The 27,868-nt window shown below is 40.2% G+C and overlaps 1 protein-coding gene across 1 annotated transcript in view; it reads left to right on the top strand.

The window, feature by feature from the left end:
• LOC104923733 (neural-cadherin) overlaps positions 1–27,868 on the top strand; it is an 84,691-nt gene that overhangs the window by 5,341 nt on the left and 51,482 nt on the right. Inside the window, exon 2 of the mRNA XM_010736901.3 lies at positions 21,713–21,910. Within this exon, the coding sequence (XP_010735203.3) occupies positions 21,713–21,910 (198 nt within the window). The remainder of the gene's footprint in view (positions 1–21,712; positions 21,911–27,868) is intronic.

Here is a 27,868-nt window from a genome sequence, read left to right as displayed (position 1 = left end):
CTGTGGGGCTGTTTGTTTAAGTAGAAAACAATTTCATGAAAAGCTGTCTGCATTTATTCAATTTAGTAAAAAAAAAATGCCCGTGGTGATGATATTTTATTTTTCGAGCATGTTTGCGGTTTCATGTGTATATACTCAATTTTCTTTTCATGCACATATCTAATTGTGTAAATGTGTTTGTGTATCAGTCTCTGTCTGTGTTAAATGTCATGTTCAGATACCCTGCAGCTGAGATTCAGAGATTTGTAATTTCTATTGACATGCTGTGAAGCTGTAACATGCCTGCAGCGTGATTTTCTTCTCTGTGGTCTCTTAGATATCAAATAAATGTGCCTAAGCAACATCCCTGCAGTCCTCTCTTCTCTACAGTCTTAGCATGTATCTGATGCCATGTAGGAGGGATGAGGAGTGCGCTTCACAGTTTTTTTCTAAAGATGGGATTAAGCAGAGAGAACAAGAGCAGGCAGAGGAGTAAAAGTAGCTCTCCTGTACATCCAGGAGAGATATTTAAAGGGGATGCGAGACACTACTCTCAGGGACACAGAAAGGTCAGGACAAGCTGTAATGCTAGGGCCATGGTCAAAGAGCATGGCTTTAAGATCACAAAGGTTAAGTGAAGCAAAGGTGAGAAATCTGAGGAGGACTGAGAAATATGGGAAAAGGATGGAGGCAGAAAAACATGGAGGGAGTGTGTAAACGTGTGACTGTGTGAGACTGTTTTTTCCTGCGTGCCTATAAGCTTTACTGAAGATAAGTTTAGGGCAGCCAGATCAGAGGCAGGGAGTTGTATACTGCAGATGAGGTCGGCTTGGTGAAACATAATTGTCAGATGGTTAGAGGGCAGAAGTGAGAAACTATTGGGGTGGCAGGAGGGGAATGAGGTGTGCATGTACTCTAGCCTGTAGTGCAGAGTGAATGGCTACAGGGCACCGGGGGGGTGGGAAAAAATATAGTACTGTAAAGCTGCGAAAAGGGCAATGTGTGATCGTATTTGTCTGAAGATTGTTTTCAGGGCAAATGGGGGAAAGATGAGAAGAAAAGTATGACCTGCCCTTTGGAATGGCATGAAGAGAGAAAGCAAAAGTCAGAGAGATAGAAAGACAGAATATTGTGTGTTGTACACTGCAAATATAAACTAGATAGATCTCTCCAAGCTGGACAACCATCATTTGTCTGTGTCCTCCAAAATGGTTGCAATTTAGCTCCCCCGATTTTAGAGTGTAATACTATGTGGTAAATATGGACATTTTGTTTTGTTTACACTACTTACGTTAAAGAACTTGTGAGCTGGCAACTTTGAGAACAGACAAACATCAAGCAAGTGTAAAAACACAAGCCATAGCAGCCAGATATAATAATACTTATTAGTCCAACAGCAAGAGGCCCGGCACGACGTCTGTCTTTCAGCCTTTAAATCTTTCAGATTTAATCTTTCTCTGGCAGCTTCTTGCCCTGTTTCCCTCTCTCTTATAACTTCCTCTGTCAACATCCTCAAGTCTCTTTGCATTTGCCATGCTCTGCCTGTGGTACCAGTGTAAACACCAACACTCCCGACGGTGCTCTGTGCTCTGAGCTCACAGTCCGGACACCATGGCTAACAAAGTGAGCTAACATTACATCAGAGGGAAAACCAGATTTACAACATAAAATATGATCCAGTTCCACCAAAATAAGTGAAATAGTTGGTATGTGTGTCGTAAAGCCTTGCACACTTGTTGCTCGATATAGTAGCCTGGGGCAAAAGTTACATATTGCAAGAACAGGTGTGCACGGTGCAGTGTGGGAATGACACATTATTCACCTTATTACATGTCAGTCCGTCATTAAAATGAAATTGGAACCAAACAGAGATTCAAAGTCCGACATTTTGATAACTGTCTACCATCCCGACCTCGTCACAGGCCACACGCTTTGACTGACGAGAGTTATAATTCCTATGACAGCTTGAACGTAAACATATGCTGTTATTGGCCATTTTCTGAAACGACAGACGCCGTCCTTTCTCTCTGGAGGACACTTTCCAGGGATGGCAGTGGCACTAAAAACCTAGTTGAGGGGGCCTGCTATGACTTAATGAATACAAGCGATAGTAGAAACACCAAATATTATCATGACATTATAATGAGAATGAGGGGAACTGCATTTAATGTGAGTCGGTCACGTCTGATCTGTTTAATAAGGTCAGCATCGACCATGACACCAGATCAAATCAGCGAATCACTCCTACCAGAACAACTAAAAGAGGGAGGAGGAGAATATATTTGTGTGCTGATAAGAAAAAAAAGCCCAACATAATTATAGAGCAGAAGACACAGAATGAACAAGTATGTCTTGTCATCCTGCTTACACAAGCAATGTATATCTTATTACAGCAGAGACCTCAAACATTCGACCCATATAAATTACGCAAGTTTGTTGTGCAAGGTGCAGTGGGAGATGTGAGTCCTGCATAAGGCACAGAGCTGCGAGGACAGTCATGGCGACAAGTAGTTTTTATCTGGCCAAGGGTCTGCATTATTGATGCCCATTACCACAGACATTGTCGAGGCCCGACATTGCATGGAGGCAAGCACTGTCAGGTAAATGTCTCGCTGACCTCCAACGGCACAGATTTCCACAATGCCTCCCTGCAACCTGGTGTCTACCTGTGTGATGAATGAGCCTGACTTACACGTTGCACAAGGAGTTTATCACCAACTGAGAATGCGTTGTTTTATTAAATCTAATCCATGATGTGCTGACACTAGCTTTGCGGGAGACAGAGATTTGAGTGTGGAGAGTCTTGTTGATGTAATTTCATTTTCTGCTGTTGTGTTTGCTTTCCTACGTTTGTAGTGATTTTTAATGAACACAGTCACAGTTTATGTCACTGACCGAGTGCCCCCTCCACGCCGCCATGTCCCTTGTCCATTTAAAACTTTCGTTTTGGCTCCACCTTCGCATGCTGGCTGGTCTCTCTATGGCGTTTCCTCAGAGAGCTGAATTGATTTTGTGTTATTGATTAACCAGGAGCTGTTTTGCTCCCAGTCACAAAACATCACTTTAAACAACAATTTATATGTCACAGAATAGGCTGTGACAGACTGTTGCTGATCGTTTACAAAGTGGCTGAGAGGTAGGTGTGCGTGATTGAGTCGAAAGGCTGATAGAACTGTCCTGAAGCACACTAATGAATCAGCCTTTCAGACAATCTCGCCTATAGGCCAGAATGAGCAAGGGAAAATTGGTGCTAGTGCTCGGATATGTCGTGGGAATTCAATGCTTGTGCTTATTTATCTATTTGGTCTTGAATTTCTCAACCTTTTGTACCCAAAGGTCCAATTAACTGAGCATAACAACATTTGCAGCTCCGCACTCGGTGGCCCAAGGAGGCACTGATAAACACACAGGATACAGAGAAGTTTGAAAGCTTTGCTGAATGTTGAACTGCGAACAAGGAGATTTTTAATGTAGCAAAAAATGGAACAACGATCACATGGCTGGCCAAGTTGTCTAGTGAGATGTTTTGACATGCCATGAACTTTGCTTTTGAGTAAAGTTCACAAATTGCAGTAATTGTGCGACACCAATTTGCACAGTGTGTGAGTGCGTCTTTTGTTGAAAAGATTACAATGACTGCCATGCAAAAAACGATGGTGGAACGAAGAAAAATACATTTTCTTTAGTATTTTAGTCACACTGGTGATCGAAAGGACCAAGTAGGAGGCAAAGGGAATCGCGGCTCGGATTAGAAAATGCGCTTGAAGACGATGTCCATCTCATGGTTCAGTTATTTAATCAATTCCTGGAAACGGAGAAACTAAAAAGCCTACAACTCCATCACAGCCAGAAGATGGCTGATTACAGTAAGAGGTGTCTTTGATGCAGAGAAAATGTAGTGCCTCTCAGGGTTGATGAGCATCCAGGAGCGAGCATGGGCTGTTTTATGGATATTTTCAAATGTGACTCAGAGAGTGTGTGTTTGTGTGTGAGAGAGTGGCAGATATATAGAGAGATATGCAAACAGGGGATCTGAACACCACAAAGGAAGCGACACGAAAGAAGATTTTTGTTCTTGTTTTGTGATCTGGCTCGGACAGGCTATTGTTATGTTCTTCCCATCTGTATTGGGACGTTTCTGTTCCAAACTTGGCTTATGTCCCTGTGCGTGTTGTGCATGTGTGTGAGGATTTCTTTTTCTCTAACTGTGCTCCAGCTACCAATTTGTCTGTTCTCAGTGGAAGCAGTGAACGTGCATGGCTTTCTTTCTATCATTTTCTCTGCCTCGACAGCGTTAGGGCTTAATTCTGTGGCCTAATCAGACCATATGGTCCCCACAGTCTTATGATGTGCTGAAAAGGATGGGATAGGGATGCTGCTGCGTCATTAGTGCTGTGGAAACACACAGACACGCGCCACTGCCACACATTAGGGATCAAGACCTGGAACTGAGTGCACAGAGAGCACTTATAACCCCTTTTACTTAAAGTGAAACCAAGAAATAGATTTTAAAAAATGAGGATGTGGAAGTTGTTTTTTGTTTTTTTTGCATTGAGACTCTGACCACAATTTTGCTTGTCATTTTTCACAAGTTATCGACTCATAATTACTGCTGCCCTTTCTGCCCCGGCACCGCAGCTGCAATTTAATCGAGTAATTTCAATAATTAATTATGGGAATGTGAGTTAACTTGGTTTTGATGGATATCTCTGACTGAGAAATGGCTGCGTCTGTCAAACACTAAATTGAGGGTCTGTCCCCAAATGTTCGGTTACCGCCATGAATAATCATGTGCTCAAAGTTACAAATGAGTCACTCAGCCTGTCTTAATATTTGGATTGAGTGCAAGATCGCCATTTATTTCAAAGCAAATGCCACTGATGGCATTTGCTTTGCATTACTTTATTTTTTTTCTACAAATATTAATATGAGATCATGCTCATGCAGTGAACACTGTCATGGTTTTGGGATTAATATAGCTCTTTACTACATATAATCATAGATTTCCATTGTTAGCGTCCCTCTGATAGCAAATATTGTGATAGATCGCGGTGAGAGGTGGGGGAGGTTTAACACTTGGTTTCTCTCGCACACAGTGGGTGATAAACATTGATCTTGTTTAATCTTGCTGGCCTGCTGTTAATGATGGGAGATGATGGTCCACACAGAACGGACTGCTCACTGGATTAGATATCTAAATGAGGACTTTATCCTTATCCTCTCTTCCTCTCCTCCCCATTACCAATAAGCTAGACCGCAGTCACATGCCGAGTTACAGTTTTATGCATGTGACTAGCGGAGTGTGTGACATCTTTTGTGCACATGCGTGTGTGCAATGCAGACAATGGACAAACTATGTTCATGTTAATGTGTTGTTTCTTTAATGCGCATTCATGCAAGTGGAACGACTGCAGGGTTTACATCGGAGGAGCGCTGTCAGAGCCCGGGTCCATGCATGCTCACACCACTGCTCCACAGAAATCTGCTGTATGTCCACAGGAAGACATTTGCAATGTTCAACACGTATTTGTACTTTTGCAGAATAACAGACAGTGATAGGGCGTTCCCAGAATGCCTCTCTCTCCAGTGTGCTAAACAAACACAGACCCAGGTTCTGGTTTCAGTGATAGATTAATGCTGTTTCACCCATACACTGTGGCTTGTTTTCCTATTAAACCTGTGCGGCTCCCTCTGTTGCTTCTGCCTGGCCAGGGTCTTGCTGTGAGTGTGAGTTTATGTGTGTGTGTTGGACACTCTGACCGTGCTTGGGTGTGTTTGCGCTTGTTTTGCCTATATATGTGTTTCTATGGAAAGATATCGAAAGGGCTCAGAGGACAACCCCCATCAATCACCAACTCAGCACGAAAATGGGGAGAGGGATGGAGGATGGAAAGAGAGATGGAGGTCGCCACAGGAAGCAGCATTTGGTGAAAAGGAGAGGGGGGAGACAGAGGAAAAGTGGATGAATGGATGGAGCAGTCCGGGCTGGCTCTGATTGAGCTGGGTAGTGTAGTTTATATCCTTTAGAGATAAGACTGGGGAGCACTGCTCAGCAGCTTTCTCCCCCTGTAGCTTGAACTGAGCATGATAATAAGAAACCGTGAATGGGGCAAATTGAATTAATGCCGCGGCACACCATAAAAGCCCTAACTATAATGCATTTTAAAATCCTATAATGAGCAGAGAGCTAAAATAATTTCACACTCCAGTGAAGAAGATGGCCCTCTAACAGATTTTGGGCCTGGCTGACACTGCCAGGGCTTTTGTCATTTAATGCGACTCTAGGTGCTATGTCGAAATGATACTTACTCTTACTTCCTGGGGTACAGCAGCATGGGGTAAACTCAGCGAACGAAACGTTCAACATGCACATGCGACGCTTATATTAGAGCGGGGAGCACCCGTGCTTGCCTGCTGATGTCTCACTTGGGTCAGTTTTACCGTCTCGAGGTAAAACAGAGTTGCAGAGAGGGCACATCTGCCATGAGAGTACTCCCTCATTACTCTCCATTAACAGCCCATTCAGCGATGTGGACAGTGGTTGAAGTTGGACCTTATCCCGCATGCACGTTCATAAACGACCATGTACACACAGAGGAAAGGCACAGATGTGTGCTTCTGTATGTGCAAAAACTGTATTTTTCACTGTTTCCCTGCCTCACATGGTCCCAGCTCTCCCATCCTCATCATTAGAGCCATACCGTCATAAAGCTGAAATTACCTCTCCAACATCAAACCAGAGAGAGAGAGAGAGAGAGAGAGAGAGAGAGAGAGAGAGAGAAAGATGGCTCTCTGACACACACTAACACTAACAGACGGGTGTTGATAGAGACTAATGACCAAATGAAAGCCTCTGGTATGAACAGTGTGGCTTTCTGGCTGGAATAAAAGAGAGTAACATGGTATCAATTGCTACCTTCTCTTTTCTTCTCTTCTCCCTCTCTTCTAACTCCCATTAAAACCAGCCCTCCCACTGCTCACCAATCCTTGAGAAATCACTGTTTTTTTGGAAATCCTCACACTTTCCTCTTCACCTCAGGCAAGTGTGAGCTGAGGGGTGCACAGGAGCATCTCACACACTTGCTTTGTACCGGAAACACACCCAAACACGCATGTAAACACAGCTACTGTTACATGGCAGTACACAAACAACACACACATCACACGACATCCATACATGCACGTACAATTTGAGACATGCTAAAGCCGAGCAAACACACATGAATGCACACGCAAGATGCAAACTCAGTACAACTTCAGTACTCCGACATGAACAAACAGACACTTGTGCGGACAGAACATAACAGACAAATGCACACACGCTGTATATACAAGTTGGGGAAGACACATGTTTCCTGCTCCAGGCTCAGAATGAGGTGCAAAACAGGGCAGGCTGAGGCCAAACAGTAATTTATAGCTGTATACCTTAGATCTTACCGAGAGATTGCATTGGAATATTCCATCTTGCAATGTCATTTAGATTAACTCTCCTTGCCACCTTTCCAAATGACTAGTCTCTGCTGTGAACCGTGTGTGTATATGTGCTGTTGCACATCCATGTCATTAAGCGAGTTGGTTGGCGGGTGAGTGCACCGTGCACTGTACTGTACATACGCTCGAGTGCATATTATTTCTACACTAAGTGTCTGTTTGGATAGCTATGACATTATTCCATCACAAATTTGAGAAGAGAAAGCATACTTCACTGCCGGATTTAATTATGTATCATATCACATCACACAAAGTAGTGCGGATACAGTACTTGACTGCTAATGTAGTGCTTATGTAACCTTAAACCTGTCTGTATAGTTATTTCTACAGTTTCATTTGGGAAAAAGCGAGGGATCCACCTGTACTCAATTTAATTTCATTTTAAAGTATCCCCCATTTGTTTATTTATCTTCACATGCCCATCAAAAGCCCATAGAAAACAGAGCTGTACAGCATTCATAGAACTGAGAAGAGAGCTCATGTAGCCAAACGCCCGTTTTAGCTTCTTGTATTGCTTTCCAATCAATGTTTACCCCTAAGATCTTATTCTTGCACAACACATGGGCAATCTGCAGCCTCTGCTGGGAAGCAATCTACAGAAATCTTAAAGAGTACTTAGTTGTTTTTTTTTGTTTTTTTTTGTAAAAGCTGTTTTGTTTTAACAGTTTCAAAATCTAGATAAGAGACAATAGGTAATAAAGCATTTTCACTCAAGGCCTTTCAACACTGAAGCCACTTGCCTTAAGAAATGCAAATAGGAGAACTGCATCTGCCATTAAGACAAAACTGAAAACCTAATTATCTTGCATCAACGGTCAACCTGTTACTGCCCTCATTATGTTGTAGGACTAATATTGATTTGTTGGGAGCACTGGGTCCTGTTGACTTTGATGGTATATTTAGCATCTGCTCTAATGGTGAGCGGGCTTGGACTATCAGTGTTTTTATGTGTGTTGGTCGTACTTCTCTGGTTTGTGGGTCTTGATGGGAAAGTGTAGGCTTTACCGTTCATATTGCGGATGGGTCGTATTGTGCAATGATATGAACAGTGCAGGGAAATGAGTATGCACTGCTGCCTGGAGTAGTCACAGGCAGACAAGAATATTGATATTATCTCTGTGCATCTAGTACACACACGCTGAAGGCCTGGGGTGTGTTTAGCACAACATTAGCTTAGCACAGAGGTTGTGGAAAACATTAACCTGGCTAACTTTGACTATAGTATAACCGTTAAAAGCCAAGCTCTGTTAAAAGTCAGGCAGTTCAGTTTTGTAAAGCTGTTCAAATAAAAAATGTTATTGTGGTTTAAAGATGGGATAAGAAATTCTAGGTAATATAATACAATACACCATTTTCAAGCGAATATCTCTTCACAGTCTGATCTGTGTGCGCTAAAAAAAAATAATTTCTGTAAATGGGAAACATTATGACTGCAACCAAGCCACACAAGACTAACTTCCGGCTGGGATTGACCATAGACATAAGGCTTATTTTCTATTTTCCCACTATATGCTGTTGTTGTGACGCTAGCTACAGCAGCAGGAGAGCTGTGAGTATCACAACGGGCATTAGTCAGTAGCTATCAGTTACATTACTTTCTGTGTTGTTGTTTGCATTGTATCACTGTATTTGTCATTGTATTGTATTTCACTAGAATCACTTTACCCCACCTTTAAGCAGTTGTTACCTTAAAGTATTCATCGCTATTGATTTTTCTTGCTTTTGACACTGTCACACACACCAAACAAAACTCTTGGTGGTCTTGGACATGTTGACTCTTTCTCCTGCTTCAGTCTTGGATGAAGGTCCAACACCACTGTGAGGATGCAGAGACATACAATTTAGTATCACTCTTCTTATCTGACTGACTTAACAAACAACTTAACATGTCAGTATTCCTTATAACTATACCACCCACCTAACATGCATGCTGATAGCTTGGCCCTGCATGTTATAATTCTGAGGTGTAGATGGTAAATCTGACTTATGGGAGACCTAAGAGTACTCACTATGTTATTGCTGTTATGTGATCAGTGTGTTTAGTATTGTACTTTAGGCTGCAAATGTGGACAGGAGCCAAAACACATTTTTTGTTTTACTTCCACTCAAAGGTAAGACATGACAATGACATGACAATATACCAGCATCTGTATTGTTTGTGCTGCTGGAAGAGTTTTATTCAGTTTTTAGGAGCCTTGAATGCCTGGAATAACCTGACTTTACTGCAAAAATTACATCTATTCATGTACAATAAGGTCCATTTTACTTTAGTAATTTCTTTTTGTTAGTTCATGTTAATGTTAGCTAATACCAATGACATTCAGAGGGAAACGTTTCTACTTTTCACTCCATTACATTTACAGTGTTTAGTGTGTTACTATGAAGATCAAGATTTCACATGCAAAGGATAAGAGCAGCTTATAAAGTATGATTATTACAATTATGATTATTATAGATAAAACAATGATTGCCAGTCATTTGGAGCCAGCTTAAATGAAGCTATGGGTGTGTCTGAAATCACTCCCTATATAGTGAACAATATTTAACCTATTTAATGTTTTAACTCTATTTTTTCTACTAACAATCCAACAAACAAAAAGCAAGATCTCGATTTAGTGCTCACTATAGAATAAAGTATTTTAGTGTCTGTTGTGTAGGGAGGAGTGGACAAGAGAGGGAGTTTGAACACAGCTCATGTCTTTTTGTGTCCTGTGCTTTAATACAAATGATGTAGTGGGATCCCCATAGGTGGGGGACCACTGAATAGAACTACTCAAAAGTATATATAAAATAGTGAAAGTCCCTACACACCCATGGTTCACCCACGCAAGGTTTTATTTCACTAATGAGACCTCTTCTGAGGGACGTCTGTGTGTGTGTGTACTTTAACTGATTGACATCTCTCTGACCCTTTTATCGGTTTGCTGCACTCGATAGGATGGAGAAGTGACACCTTGAGTTTAGTCATAATAATCATAATTCCATAATTGCTCCACTAAATTTCAACTCGAGCAGAGGTCCAATTAGCCAAAAGGTGCCAAAAACCTGTGAGGTTGTGCAGGACCTTTAATATTAAAGAGCTTCACCTTGACCTGCTTCAACATTAAATGCTGCTTACATGCATAAGTAATCATAATTGGTCTTTTTACACGGAGGTAATGCTACTTCAATCCATCAGGTAAAATATCTGAGTACCTCTTCTGCAACTGGCTAGACAAGTAATAATATTAGTGTTTCTACAACACTTAAAATAGACATCTTATACCCATTAGCTACAATTTAAGATAAAGTTTAATAAGACTGTAAGAAGTATTTTTCCTTTGTGTAAAGCAACTGGCAATGTAGAATTCAATGATAAATTAGCAGTCAAGTGGGGAAGGGAAGACCTTTCTGATCCACCTTCATTGCTGTCAGGACACAGCTTTTGCCTATATTTATCCACATATTCTGATGTCAGAAGCAAAACTGAATATATACTTCTGGATCGGTGCAATGACACTTCCTTTTAACACAAAGTGGCACAGCAGGAGAGTACAATAACAGCTGGCATGCATATGTGGAATGTCAAAGACTTCTAGGAAAAAAATATTCTCAGTAATATGACACAGTCAAATATATTTTATTTTAAACATTTCATTTCAGTCATTTCTTTGCTCATCTATAAGTAAAAATCGGCCTGCGGTATAGAAGAGCCTGTTAGCGCCATGATTAATCTTTCCTCTACTGTGGCCAAGTTAAATGTGGGATGTGGTGCAACAAAGTAACCTTTGTCAGAAGACAAATGTCAACAAAATCAAATGGCTAAGCATAAATCAAGCTCAGTATTTGTACCTCGAGGTTTGTACATCACAGTAACTGTGATAACTTGTGTGAAAGCCAAGAAAATAGTGCTTATGCTGCGGGGTTTGATCAACAGTCCTTTGTTTGGTAGCTAATGTAAAGCTTTGAAGTGTGTTTTCTGCAAAGGCTGTTCTGTGCATCATTCACAAGACCTGTTTTTTTCAGCCTCATATTGATTATCTAGAGTCAAAGGCAAGGATCAAGTGTCTTTTGTCTACGAAGGACAAGAGGAGGAGGGGAAAGAAACAATTTCATCTACGACAGAATACAGTGTGCGTCTCACATAAAGCATCAGGCTGTAAATTTCTCAAATGTATTTTCCAACATTTTGACACCAAAAACTAAATTTTCAATTCTGCCCACAAATAACCAACCTTGAATGTACCTTGAAACGAATGTAACTTCTTATAACACTGAGTTCCTTTGTGTGTTGGACTTCCCCGTATGACGAATATACCAACATGACTAAAAAGATACTCGACAGCATGAGTCATATTCCCTTTAAGAGCAAGCCAAACATTTTGGTGGGATGGAAATCGGAACTGGCTCCATTGACAGCTATTGACTTGAAAGTAATCTCCCTCTTACTTGTGTTTAAATGAAGTATGTGAAGACTGTACATCAAAAAACCCTAAACGGATTTTGAGGAGGTGGTATGAAATTTTTATCTCAGTGGTGCAAAATGTACGATTTTTCCTGCTTCACAGCACAAAATACCCTTAAACTGTCTGAATGGGGCTGGAAAGGGTTTCTGATCAATCCTGATGACTCAAGAGTTATTACTTCTAGAAATTTCTGGCTGTCAAAACCTCTTCTTTAACAACCCAGCCATCAGATGTATTTGAAAGAGGCATACGGCACTGAAAAAATACATTAACTGTAATAATACAGGCAAAATAACATGTTATCTCTTGTTTTTGAAATTACTGTAAGAGCAACAAGGAGTCACTTCAATAAAATATTCCAATATGTACAGCCGGCTTTGCAACCTCAGGTTGAGGCATCATCTTTTGTTTACACCTCTGGCAGCAGGATATTTGAACTGGAAGGTTTTTTTTAGATTTCAGTGTAGTGTCTGTCTTATCACCACAAAATCCTACTAGTGCCTCCTAGTATTTTCATCTCACTGACGTTACTGAGCTAAACCTAAAAAGTTTCATGAGTCATTTTGAAAGTGAATAACGCTGCCTGTCATTGATGTATTTTTCTCTTCTGTCGGTTTGTGTTAAGATGATCTGGTCATCCTGTTGCGTCATCATGTCACAGTTGAGAAGCTTCCTATGCAGACATTGGACTTGTGCATAGCAGGAAAAGCACAGGTGGAATTAGAAAAAAAAAACATTTACATGAACCAGTTTTAGGGCTTATTCTTGTACATGCTAGCCCACAGACAGAGCCTACTGGAGCACTTAACAGAATGGAGCCATTATTAATGTTATTCTCAGCTGTGCTTTTCTTGTCTAGAGAATTCAAAATGTCAGCTTGAAAGAAGTCTACCTCTTAAACTCCATTGGACACTGATGTCCTTGGTGGACTGGCTTTCAAGACTGCATCCATTGGTATCAGCCGTCATGCTAGTAGTTTGAGTTGCATTGACTTTGTATCTCAAGAAATCTTAATGAAAATGGGTACCTTTTATAGACATGCCCACTTTTCTGATAATGCCATGCAATTTTCTACAAAAAATATGCAGCTGTTTGCATATCTAGGTATTTATGGGGTTTCTGAATAGTATCAGAATCTAAGAGACTTTTGTTGAGTCAATGAGCCCAATTGTATTCACATGTGATGACGTTAGACCCCGTAATTTGTAGTACTTCCTTGTAGTGAGACCAATTTTTGGCCCGTAATGACATGATGTTCTAGCACAGTCTTGGCCTCATGAAACTGTATTCAGAGGATGTATGATTTTCTTAGGTACACTATATTTACAATTAGGGAGGTTTTCTGAGCAATTTCTGGAACTGTGAACACTGGATGGAAAATCAGATTCTCACAGAAATCTACAAATGTCAAAACTTTTTGGTTTAAGATCTTGATATTTTAATGTGGTATTTGGACAAGTTCTTATCAGTTTTTAAGTTGCCAAAAATGGTTTAATCTTGCATCAAATCTATATAACAACTGGTAACTTTTGAGACATCGTAATGTTCTAAGTCCTTCATGCTTAAACAAAACACAATGTTAATTTTAGATTAAGTCAAAACTTGACACACATTGCTGAGCTCCATCTCAAATGAATCTCCAAGTTCCCAGATTTCAGATGATATACATAATTTCTTTGTTGCATATAATGTTAACCTGCTTATTTCCCCTCAAGATTCCCTGTCCCTTCTTTAAAAAAAAGACAAAAATGTGCCTCTGGTAGGAAAGGGGGAAGAGTGGAAAAGGTTAACTGAGCAACCCCAGAGATAAAGGACAGTGCTCGAAACCAGTGACTCAGGCCCAGGTCCAGAAAAATACACATAGAGGGCATCAGGACTTATTGAGAGAACACATTTATCTTCACGTTCAACAACAGAAATACACAGTGTCAGAATGCTGCTGGCACAAAATGTAAAGTTCAAGTTTTAGCTGCTCTTGTTTTAGAGTTCTCAGCTCTTGTACTATAAATACTTACATAAACACACAGTAAAGTACTCAAAAGTATTTTTAATACTGGGTTCTCTTTGTGGCCAAACATTTAGATCATGCTCAACTACATTTGCATTTCATAAGTCACGAGTCATAAGTAAGAAGTGTAATATCTCACTGTCTACTGTGGCATGATACAACATTTTAAACCAATCTACACAAGGTCAGTGTTTAGGAGCCATAAGATATATTTTGTATAGAATATTTGTGTTGAGTCAAGGGTTAACAGAACTGACAGACATGTAACACGGGGAGACAGGCAGACGGAAGACATAGAGTTAAAGTTGAAATTATACTTGGCAACTTTGCATTTACACCACAGAGATGCCAGTTTTCTTTGTAACACTTGCTACTTTTGCCTGAGAGTGCTTGCATATATGATAAGTGTATGCGTGTGTGTGTGTGGGCAGTGCCTGCAGTCTTACTGGGGTTCATGTATCACTTAGGAAATGTAGGTGGCAGTGGGGGTGTTTAAAAACAACAACTTTATGATTTTCACTAATTGATTGTGGAGGTTAAGCCACGCGAGTCACCACAAAGCAAAGTCAGTGAATTAATTATTGTATTATTAATGTGTGAGGAAAACATTAGATGTGAAACAGAACTAATTCTAAACCTTAATCTCACCTTAAATTAATTAATTCATTACTTAATGGGTACATATTGTGGAGTTATTTTTACATGCAAAGACATATACATAGTAATAACAATAATACCTTTATTTATATATCACCTTAAAAAACAGCATTTACAAAATGCTTTGACAGACAAGCATGAACGAAATACTCGAACTCGAACTCGAACTAGAACCAACAACATTTAGAAGACAATAAAAAGTAGTAGTAAAAAATCATTAAAAAAAATTTAAAGTTAAGAAATGCACTTTGGAACAGCCAGAAGGGTATGATCTGTAACTTGGAGCGAGCCCCTGGCGTGCCTTAAAAGTGATCACTAAAATCTTAAAATCAGTTCTAAAACGAACAGGAAGCCAGCGAAGAGAAGCTAAAATCGGTGTAATGTGCCGTCGTCTGTTAAAACCAGTAAGAAGCCGCTGCATTTTGCACAAGTTGGAGGAGAGAGAGTGATTTCTGATTTATGCCAGAGAGAAGTTACAGTAGTCTAGTCTGGAGAATATTAGTGCCTGTATAACTTTTCTAAATCTAAGCAGGAAATGATTTTTTTATTATTCTGGAGATGGTTTTGAATTGGAAACAACACTGAACTACTTTATTGATATGTTTTTGGAAGCTGAGATTTGAAGCTGAGGTTTGAAGCTGAGGTTTGACTCAAACATGGGTTATATAAAGAAATCATAGGCCATAGCTCTTTTAAATGGACTTAAAAATACTTTTAGCTCAATTATGTTTCCTGTCCCTGAAGCTATAAAGTATATCTCCATTCAACACTTGCTCCTCTGTGAATCCTCTTTTTTTTGTCGAGTGAATAGGGCACATCTTTCTCTGCTCAAAGCAATAAAACAAAAAGGGATTGAATGAGTTTTGTAATTCTCTTTGGCTGAACTACAAGAACAAATGAACCCACCAAAAAAGAGACCATGTCTGTGTCTGATGAGAGAGAGCACCATCCATCAGTCCATTTTCTAAACCACTTATTCCGTTATAGAGGTTGTGCAGGATCTAAACAGACACTGACCAGCACCACTCCGAGAACCATTAAGACTTTAAATACAAGTAAATAATAATGTGTGGGCTGAGATTCACTACCAGAGTAATCACTGCTGTGTATACTAGGTCTTTTCTCTGGCTTCCCATTGTCAGTTGTGGGTTTTGCTATCTGTTGGACTAGTGAGTCATGGATTTATCTGTACATGCATTTGTTCATTTTTCGTCTATTTCTATCTCACTGCTGTACAAGTATAAGAGTAAGTGAATGAGAGGCAAAGTTCATGGGACTCTTGTTGGTTTAAAATGAGATTTGTTATGTGGGCTCTATGGGTTTAGGGTTTCCATATGCATGTGTGTCTTTTTTTTTATATTAACTGTATAACTGTAAACTGTAAAATGTAAAACTGTATTAAATGTAGAGAGTAGTTCCAGTACAGCTTTTTCCTTCCAATACAGATGCAATAATTGGCCTGACTACCGATCTGATACATGTTTGTTATATAGTTGTATGGCCTGGCTGAGCCCTTTTAAACACAAAAACATACTGAATGAATGCTTTTTAACCTTCTTTTCTTTCTTTCTATCTATCTATCTATCTATCTATCTATCTATCTATCTAGTTTAACAGTACCGGAAGTACCGGAAATCAACTGTCCTCGCCCTTGGGCACTGGCAACTTGCATACAGAGGAAACACATGTCTGTCCTTATATGCCTCTGATTGGCTAATACTCTGCCTTTGTTTGGTAGGTTAAATTGGTTAGGTGATTATGGTGAAAATGTCTTTAAGTCATTGAGAGTATAAAGAATGAATGTCAGATCTGTGACATCACCTGGCTAATCTAAAAACTGGCAAAGACAAACAAGCTGCCTGTAACGGTCCCATTCTGTCAATCAAAGCGACCATGCTGTTAAACGTGGATAACTAAGTTCAGACTCAGTACAGTTATCACAAACAGGGAAATTAGTTCTAAAGACCAAAACTGTTTTTTGTACCAGGCTTTTTTTTCTGCTGTGAAATTGGACATTTTAACATGGGGGCTTATGGAGATTGACTCGTTCTGTAGCCAGCCTCAAGTGGCTGTTTGAGGAACTGCACAGTGGGGTAAGTAATGACTTTGCCATCCTGGGAAAAAAGGTGAATGGGACGGATACGCGCTAATATCTAATTCTGCATTTTAGGCAGTATCAGACTCCAATGAAATGTACTATGGTCTGTACTATGTTATTTTCAAATATAATATGGTTTGGCTAAGTACTTATTTACTGAAAATTTTACATCCGTGTAATATTTGATCAGTAATTATTCAGAATTGTAACCAAACTTTGATTTACAGATAATGATTGTCTTGTTTTAAAATTATGTGCGCTCATCATGAGTGGCATCACTCCCATATATTGTCTGGACCCGTCTCCACAGAGGTTGCTGCTTTTTGTGCACGTACACAGATATCTTTTGCAAACTGCAGTTTGTAAACACAATGCCCGTTGGCATTGATCAAATGTAATAAACTGTTGTATTTCTCTTTAACTTTTGTCAGGCACAAAGTCACAGAACACAGCCCACACAGACAGAACAAGAGAGCACTGCAAGCTTGCACACTAACTTAATGTTACTGTTATTACATCAAACTTGGAGAGGAGTGAACACAAGTTTACCTGATTGTCATTCCTGCAATTTATTCTCACGTTGTTGTTTTTTTCCTTTTCGTGCCCAGAAGGCTAGTTCATCCTCTCATCAAAGCAGTAAACACTGACACCTGCTTTGACCCGAGGGGGAGGCAGGGCCCTTGTGTAATTTGCACAACTTGGGTGTATGGAGCCACAGAGAATGACAGAAGAGTCTAGGCTTATGTGCCTGGGCTGAGCCATAGACAGACAAACATTGCACATCATACACAAATATGCTTTATCTGGAGAGAAGCTCAGGTTGAGAAAACAAAATGTGTAGCTGAGGAGGTAAAAGCTCCTCATGCCCCCTTGTGGAATCCTTGTGTGCATATTACAAAACAATGCGTTCATTTAATAGATCTTTCTGATTAAGCTCTTGTCACCCTGAAGGCCACTTGGGTCCAACTGTGTTACAGTAATTGGGAAATTATTTTGCAAAATGTGAAGAAAACAACTTTTCTTGCACACAAGTCGGAGTCTCAGCTTTCAATGTGCTTATTCTCGTGTGTCTTGGTGGCGGTTTTGAATATTATTGTTCCTTTTAAATGTGATGATGATGAAACATGGTATGTTTGGGAGCTAAAACGCTCAATATTCTTTACTTTACTAATAACACAGATGATATATCCATATTTTTATACATATCTATGGTGCACACGTGACTTTATTCTTTCCATTACCTCCAGATGTAAGCTGTGACACAATCCTGTGAATATTGTAGTTGCGAAATGACACACGCCGGCCACAGTATCAAATCCTTTTGTGGGCCTTTTTTTGCAGAGATGCAGATTTATAGTGAAAAATGTGCAGAACTTGAAGACGTCTACCATTTGTAAATATTCTGGGATAAAAACACCTGCATCTGTGTACACATGGTTATGTGTGTCAGCCCTTCTGAGCCGGAGCGTGTGATGCCGGGATCCCTTAGTTAATAGATTTCTGTCCCCAGTGCTTTTGGCTTGTTGATCTCCTGCTGACGGCTTCACACTCTGCTTTAAGCACAGAGATGGGGGTGGGTGGGCGGCTTAGAATGGAGCATCCTTAACACTGCAAACATTTGGTTAATGTACCTTATTACTCCCCCATTGAGCTGATTTTCACTTTCCATTCACTCGCTGCTAAAAGAGCACCCTTGAAATTCCATGTCTCGCACGGGCCATTGATACTTATGCTTGCCGACGCAATTTGTTTAATTCCACACAGAAATATTTGTTATTTAATTTTCTTCCTCACCGGACGTAGGAGGAACAAGGGATCCATAAGATGACCCTCTGATATTAATTAAACTGTATGTTCTATCTTAATTTTCTCCTCTTGTGGTCTGTGCTCTTCTGCTGTATGTTTTCTTTCCAAACATGGATGCTCCCAGCATCTGTTGTGCTGCGCTCTTTCTTGTGCTCTTGTCTCTGTAATGTTATTTTACGTTCTAAGCGTCACACAATACTCCTTCCTCCACACTGCCTGCCTCTTCGTCCTCTCTGTCTCTTTCTTTCCCTCTGTAGATATTTGTGTTTCTGTATCTGTGCCTTCTTCACTCTGTTTCCCTCTCATCCCCTTCCCACACACACACACACACACACACACACACACACACTCAGTGTCCTTGTACTGTGGGCAGTATGCATGTGTAGAGAAGCACTTGAGACAACTTTTTTTTTTTTTTCATACCGGCAAGCCACTTAGCAGCTTTATATAGCAACTACCCAAGGAGAGGATTAACAGCAGGAAACATCAACAGAATGGCTTGCAGTGATATAGAGCACACACTAGTGCACAACTCATGCACACACATGAAAACACCACACCACACTCATTGTAGTCACAGAGCCTTGGCCGACATCATAGCGCACCCCCATCATCCACCTTTTTTTACGATACATTATGGTAGTCATTCAGCAGATGCTCTTATCCTTATGGGATTGTGGTGTACAGTATAGCTTAATCTACTGCCTTTCATCACACTAAGCGAGCACAAAGCATGTTTGACTTTGAAAAATCCAGCGTAGCCTGTGTGCCTCTGCCTTGGCCCTGTTGTTTGATCTTTTGTCTCAGTCAGGTAAGGCGGGCTGTGTCGGTTTGGCGCTCATGGGGCATCACTCGTGGCCGGTCTGCGCATATCTCACAAGATCAGAGAGAAACGTGCGCACGTTTGTAGCCCCCAGAACGTTTCCACAGGCTCACCTCACGAACACACACTTACACACACACACTAGTACATTCTTCATTATCATTCCGGAGCTGATATGCTCTAATTATCTGCCTTGCCTCTGATTAGTCTCTCTGTAACAAGCTAATTAGATGGAGCCTTGTAAAATCATCACCACCATTACCACAGAGACATGGTTGGGAAAGACACCAACAAGCAGGAGGCAAGGAATGTGTCTTGCACTGCTCCCCGCAAAGATTTGATAGTCAACTAAATGTTAAGTGCTGAAGCTCTGATTTCTTTTTGATTAAGTGCCTTTTAAACCCATCTACTTTGCAAAAGAATCTTTAGCTTTTCTCATTATTCATCACGGAAGGATTGTTCCGTCTTACAGGGCTTGGATGATCTGGCTTAAACTGCATAAACTGCCGCTGTCGACATTTTAGAAGATAGCATCTGAACATTGATTAGTTTCTCTGCCCCCACGATACGGTGGCTATTTATCCAAAACGAACTATCGTCAGACCCGAGTCAGAACTTTTCTCTGTGCATTGCAACTTTAAAGCCTGAGCAGAAAGCTAGATTAATTCTCTGCTCTAGCTTCTTCTTCCCTCTGTTATTATCCCTCTAACAATCCTTTTAGGAGCTGTCACACACTTTATAGCTATTGTGTTTCAGTTGTGAACACTCCAGAGCTAGTCTGGACTGCAACACATTGCATTTTCCATCAAAATGCATCTTAACTCTAAGCCAGTTAAAAAAGAAACAGGCACCTCAGCATCTGTTTTCTGCTTTCCAACTTATTTGAGCAAATGTTAGGTGCTGTAAAAGGATTTATCATAGCAGTTCACACAGTTTGAAGACTTCATACCGTTTGGTGTATGCATGTACCACTCATTACCAATGTATAGTTTTCTATTATCGGCTATAATCGACTTTGGAGAGACATTATGTTACAGAATATTAGGAAAACCAGCAGAGTAGAACTGTTTTGCTCAGTGACAGCACATCTGTTGAGTCAGCCATCAGCCGGTGAAAGGAAGCAGAACTCCTGCTGCTTTTGTCTTGGATTTAAAAGTACATATATAGCCTGTGGTCACTCACAGGAGACCTTTTACATAATGGGATTTGAAATCTATAGTTATTTCCAGCCCTTAAGTTACTTACAACTCAACTACGTCAAGTGTTTGTGGGTGTAACAGGATGACTTGCCTGTATGTCATATCTTTGAGATTGTGTTCATATTTGTGTGTTGGTCCTGGCAGGGGGGGTTTTCTTCTCTGGGGTGAGGCAGATGGCCTCTGTGGATCGCAGCCTACTGAACTGGTTGGCAGCTCTTCTGACATTCCTTCATGCCACGTTGACGCAAGATCACAGCCAGTGTTTGCGGAAATAGTGTCTTAGCTCACAATTCTGTGACTTGCTCCATTTTTGTAGGAATAGATTCTACAAAAAAGCGCCCTAGATCGAGCCTGTGACAGTGTCAGGAGTTTTTTTTTTTTTTTGTGCACGTTGTTTCCAGATTGTGTCATTGTATTTAATGTGGATAACAATCCCCTACTATCAGTTCCAGCGAAAGACACGCTACGCTCCTGTCACAGAGACTGCAATGTAGTTGTACACTGCTTCTGCTTGGGCGCTGCCGTACGCTCTTGCTGTCTGCCCCGGCTCAGGGTTAGGGACTTGGTAATTGGATTCCAGGAATCTTCTTATTCACTCTAGTGATGCAGTGTGCAGGCGACAAAATGCCTGCAGCCATGAGGCATCATCCCTAGGCCCCTGTGGGAAGATCAAGGTAGTCTTGCACAGACTCAGTAGATGAGACTGTGGCTGAGTCGCTCTCTCCCATGGGAACCTTGGTGTCTGGACGCCTGCATGGGAGCTGTGATAGAGAATGGTTGGATGAGGTCACATCCACCAAACTCCACCATAGGGCCCAAAAAAGCCCTCCTGACATCCACTTACGACAATCTCCCAAACCTGGCAGCTATGGTGAAGCAAAAGGAAGTGGAAAGATAGCAGCTAAATTCCCATGTTAAAGATAATAGTAATTGACTTTGACCAAAACTCTGAGCTAAATTGAGTCTCTACTGGTTTAACGTTGCAGATACAGAAATCACTGAGATTTATTCTAATTCTGCAGCATTATGTTTTGCCATCTGTTGGAGAGGATTCATGTCTCACATACCTGTACCCTCAGTTGACTCGCCGCTCATTGCTGCTCTAGATTCCCCTGGCTGCTTGTCTCCCCTCTACACACACAGTTACATGACAGCTGTCATTTTCAGTAACCACAGCACCGTCACTATCTCTGCATTATCCCGCAGGCCCTGACTGGTACCTGAACAAGGTGAAGCTGAAGATCACTGATGTCAATGACAACGTCCCTGAGTGGAATATGAAGCCGTACCCTTACCTGGCTGTAGTGTCCCCTGAGGCCCCTGCAGGAACGTTGGTCTTCCAGCTCCAGGCTCATGATGGGGATGAGGGCAAAAGCGGAGACGTGGAATACTTTTTGTTGGATGGTAAGCTTTTGACTGTCCACACACACACACATGCACACATACTGACAGATGTATAGGAGGAAAGTGGTATTAAAATAGGCTATGTTGCTGTTAAAATAGGTTGACAGATTATAGAGCTTTAGAAGTAATACAACTAGTCAGACACCAGCACAGTTGGTCAGACAGCCAGCCAGCCAGAGGCGTTCACACATTCATTCATGCATTCGTACACTCTTTAGGTGTCCATTAGTTTCTCTGTCTCCCTGTCCCTCTCTGCATCTGTATCTCTGTTCTTCTTTCTCTACTACGCACACACACACGCACACACGCACACACACGCGCACACAAATACACAATCAACACACAGCCAGAGGCCTTCACACATTTGTTTATGCACTTATCATGCACTCTTGTCTATCTGTCTGCTTCTCTCTGTTTCATACACACACTGAATTACAGAAGCATCCGCTCACACACATAAGCACACACAGTGGGCTGTTGGAAGTCTTCCAGACTTGTAGACCCCCTGGTGGTTGAGGGGATAGAGGTTTGTTGGCATGTCAGGGATGGAGGGAGGGGGGGCTAATCTTGCCAAAGGGGCTTTACAAAACATTACTGACTTCCCTTTGACTCACTTTAGTCTCATGTACTTGTGGTTTACCTCACTCCCTGATGTGAGGTAAACAGCAATTATTATAACGTACTGATGGTTTATATGACCATGATAAGAAGTCTTGTAAACAGGTTATCTTCAAATTAATCCAGACCCAAGATTTTACATGTAGTTATTTGACCCTTATCCTGTGCTTAACATTTAAGACCTCGAGAAGATAAGAGTTACTTGTCTTTTGATGGGCAAGGGCAGTCTGTCTGCACCACCACAATAATGGAAAAGACTGATCCTTTATTTAAAGGTGCCCAGTGGAGTTTTATTCACAGTTAGTGTTTCTCACCAAAATACACTGTATATATCCTTAAGGTCTAACAAATGTGATGAATACATTTCCTTCCTCATAAAAGAGTTGTGAATCCCATTTCTAAATATTTAAAATCGTACATTATTTACATCCATGTTTGCCTGCTTGCAGTGATCTTCTTTGCTGACTTTGCCGCATTGATAAATTTGTTGGTGCGTTACTGCCTCTAACTGTCAGACTGCAGGATAGTGTGAAAAAATACTGCTACTTACAAAAAAACAAAAGTGATACAATCCTCTTAACAAGTGTTGTCTATGTATCCACAGCCTGATACCCTTTATTCCTCTGCATCCAGACATTTGAATCCACTCACTTCACCGATTTGACTGATTCTGGTCCGGCATCATGACATGAAACATCGGCTTCTTGATTGAAAAAGTATTAATACAATGAACACCATGGGGTCACGTATTTGTATTTCATTCCGCTCCACTCTCAAAACTCCAGTGAAACCAGTATGTTGGTATGGCCACACATCAGTGTTGACCTAAAATGACATTCAGGTGGATACGGCGGGCTTCAGTGATCGGTTACAGAAAATCAAATCCTCCTCTCCCATGAAAATCAGTTAGAGTGGAGGCAATGTCAGACGGAAGATGGAAATGATGGAGTGTAATGAGTTGACGGTTCTGTCTGATATCAGGAAACCATAGATAAATTATTAAAAGCACATTAGTGAACCAGACCATTGCAATGGGTAACATGTTCCCTCATTACCATGAACATGGGCACATTTTGAGTCAGTCCCCACACACACTGTCTTGCTGCCTGAAACGGTCACCTAGAAATGCTCCTGTTCCAGTGCTTCGAATAGACAGTCACCAGCTGTTTAAGAAATTATTATACTTTTTTTTTTTTAAACATTGTTTGTTATTTTTAAAAATGTGCACAGGGACCAGTGGGTTTGGTGCTGAGAGCCACAGACAGGGTAGGAAAATCAGGTGAAAGCACTGTGTTAGTGTGTTAGTTGTTAAATAGTCACTCTCACTTTTTAGCCGTCCCCAGTGGAGTTTTAACCACTCTGTAGCAGTTTATGGGGCAATATATGATGAGTATGCACCCATTGTGTTTTATTCACATACACTGCCCAGTCATGCAAGAGATAGAACAACTTTCCTGGTGATGATGGCGATTGTTTTACACTACTCCACTCAGAGTTGATGGCAAATAATGTGTTAACTGTGAACAGCTAGCTACCAAACTTAGATGTAAATAATGTAGGTGCCAAATTATTTATATCACTTTTATTTCATCAGGTATTCTCCTAGAGGTCACTATCTCTTTTGCAAGAGAGACCTGAGCAGATCATGCATAAGCACATAAGCTGCATCAGAAACAATCATGCACATCTCTAAGAACTGTTCAAAAGTAAAAGTTTAAAATATGCCAAAGACTACCAAGTTATAATGTCCTTTGAAATTCAAATCATTTGTATGGGGAAAAGTACTGGAAGGCAGGAAATAGTTTTAAATGTGAGAAAAGATGTGACAGATTGAGGCAGGTTTAGAAGCAGACATTTATTAAAAAAAAAAAAGTGAGAGCAGCCTACTTTTTCATACAGTGAACAGTCATGAGTATAACATTCATCTCCTGTAATGAAATACAGGGCACAGTGGCAAACTACATCAAGTTGTTTTAAGGTGGAATTAGCAGCAGGTGACTACAGGATATCTCCATAATCAAACACACACATGATGAGTGGATTGCTGAATGATTTTCCTGTTCTCAAGAGAAAAACCTGATATATTCTGATATAAGAAACAGTTTTATCCTTAGATTCTGTGCCAGTGCTTCCACACGAGGCTTGAAAGTAGGACTACTATCTGACTAAATTGAATAACTTCAGCACCATTATGTGTATGGGTGGCTAGACGATGTAAGAATGATGGGTTCTCTGAAAATAAAACACTTTTTGTCTTATCAGAATTCAGTACAAGTTTGAGGTTATGCAGAAATGTCTGAACAATATTAAAGGCAGAATGTAATATAGACATGGCTTGAAAAAAATGTGAATGCATTATCTGCATAAATGTATGTATATATACTGGGGTTGTCAAGTACATAAGTAAGTAAAGTAATGAAAAAACAGCTTTACTAATAGGATAATCACATTAGCTTGTAGATAATCTCTATCTCGTTTTCCACCTCCTGTGTGGTGTACTGATAATCACACAGCTCTGCCGCAGAGACAGAGAAGCACACATATTATGTGGCACACAGTGTGCACACAGTATTTATTTTACAAGCACAACCCTAAAGCAGCAATGTACCATGATCACACATGGTAGGTGCCAGTGTCATTCTGTACCAACTTGATTCGGATAGGCTACATTAATAAGTCTCCTCCACTCAAGTGCTCACCTGCTGCTATGAAAAAGAATCTCGGGTAAAAAAAAACCCAAATGCAAATTAGACTTTTGGGCAACTACAAACATGCTGCTGTGCCTATAATACGAGAGAGAAATAGAAAGTGGTTGGGTGGGTGGGCTGTGTGTGCAGCAAAGTGTAGGTGTGTGCATGAGTGTGTATGGAAAAGAGAAGCAAAGCACAGTGAAGTAGTTTTAACACAAAATAAGGTGGAAAATTAAAGTCGTGGCATTAGAATGAACCTACTAGAAATATGGTAATGTATTCACATAAAATATAAAACCCACCCCAGTTACACTGTCGTTCTATAGGAAACACTGAAACTGGTCCTCAATATGTGTTCAAGTTTGGGTTTTTTTTACACTGGTGTAGTATCAGAGATTATAATTCTGGTATCATGACAACTATATAGACTATATAAGATATATTATATATATATATATATAATAATATTATATATATATATAGATATATAGACTATATAATATATTATACTAAGATATTCATGAAATGTTTTAAAATTGGCTTTGCAAATGCTTCATGAGGAAGGAAATGCATTCAACATGTCTCTTAGGCCTCAATGATACAAGCAATGCATTTTGGTAAGTGTTAAACTGAATGTAAGAATGCTTACAGGAAAACTCCACAGGGCACCTTGAAGTACAAAAGGAGCCTGTTTTTTGCACTCAGACACTTCTCCAGACTTACAATCACAAATATCTTTTGGACTCTCCATCATCCAAATATGAAGTCTAGTTTAGTTAGTTTCTGATTCTACTCCAATTGAATTCACAGTAACCTTCAAGTAGACTGATAAAAAACGAATGTCTATTTATCACTGTTCCACATAACTATCATCTGAGGCAAGCTGGAAGGGTGGTAGCTAGTTTCATAAATCATCCATGATTTTGTGTGTAGCAGATGAAAATATTGACAGAGATTTACTGAGCAACAGCTGTCCTGTAGTTCCAAACTAAAGTGTAATGGCTGTATTATAGACTACAGAGACAGTGTTTTTTTTTTCAGTAATTGTGAGCATTTTGAACAGGTAAAAATGATTTTCAAAACTTTGTTAGTTACTGTTAGCATTTGGAAGAAGGAAGCTGCTGAGAATCAAGGCTAAAATTTTAAATTAAAACATGGTACATGGTACATCAAAGTGGCATTGAAAGAGAAAGAGTCCAGACGTCACTTCCAGTCCACTGGGGTATTGCAAGGGTCTTAGTCGCCTTTTCTTCTTAATATACACCAGCATACTCCCTTGGTCCGTTTATCTGCTCACTTGGTTTTTCTTACCATTGCTGTGCTGATGAAATCCAACTCTATCCAACCCTTCCTCAGCTTATATCTATATCTTAAAATGGATGATGGACAACTTAAACTCAATCTCTCTAAGACTGAACTCCCGATGATCCCAGTCTGTCCTTCAATTTAGCACCACTTCAGTATCTGGCTCAATCCTGGCTCGCTCTCTAAAAAGAAAGTCGACAAGAAATCTGGCCCTAGTGATTGATGAACATACTCACCAATCAGCAATACTATGTAGTATAGCCACATATGTACAGTATGTCAATACGTTATATTGTGTGCCCCCATTTTTTATACATTGACAGTATGTTGCCCATGTCTCATGCCTTCTTTTAATTGATGTTCCTAACAAAGTAAACCCAGGAAAAAAATGTAACGATTGGATAAGGTTGAGATCCATTACACGCCTACGTTTTTGCTCAGTCAAAACCGCATATAAGGTATGTGGTTGTTGGATTGATAATGACAATGAAGAATCATCATTCAATAAAAATAATTTGGGGCCACGGGGTATTTCTATATTGAGTAAATGAAATAAAGACTCTTCTAAACGATGCAACACCAAAGTGGAGAGGAAGTGTTTTCTGGGAGTTAAACTTTAAACATTTATGTATGAGTTTAGATTTTATCCATTTGTGGTCACACTTCATTTTTCTCTCCACTAGCTTTCAGTTGCAGCTTGCATTAATGTAAAGTCACTATTCCTCGCCTATAGCCTGGCCACTAACACAGCACCCACTTACCTAAACTCCGTCATGTAGGTTTATGAGCATTCTCATTCACTATGTGCTGCCAAATGAACGCTGAAGTTCACTTATTCTCTTCTTCACAATCTAGATTGTGCCCAATTTGTACATTGCTTTGGACAAAAGCGTCTGCAGAATGAATTAAATTTGAATATAAATGCAAATTCAGCTTAAAGTCACTATTGAATTTTTACATTGCTGTCTGAATACAAAATAGCAATTACGGAGTAATTTTTTAATAAACCTGCTGTAAATGTATTAAGTCATTTGGTGTTATATCATAGTAAAGGCATGTTAGAATGATAAGAGCACAGTGAGCATGGGTGAAACTATCAAGAGGCTTTAATTAAAGCAGAAAATGTTCTTGTATTGTCCAATTTAAAGACTTTCCATTGTGGTATTAAACAGGACATTTTGTACCCAGTTTGTAAATTAGATTTATTCATGTGTTCACACTATTAAGAGAAAAAAGAACTGCACAGAAAGTTTGCATTTAAATGGTAATTTGAATATAAAAGAAAAGAAAAAAAACTGTGTTGTGAGCCCTCTCTCAGCAAACTCAACAAGACAGAATCACATAT

The sequence above is a fragment of the Larimichthys crocea genome, chromosome XXI (assembly GCF_000972845.2).
Source record: "Larimichthys crocea isolate SSNF chromosome XXI, L_crocea_2.0, whole genome shotgun sequence".
Classification (NCBI taxonomy): Eukaryota; Metazoa; Chordata; class Actinopteri; family Sciaenidae; genus Larimichthys; species Larimichthys crocea.
The sequence above is the reverse complement of the archived record's forward strand: the minus strand, read 5'-3'. Positions and strand labels throughout refer to the sequence as shown.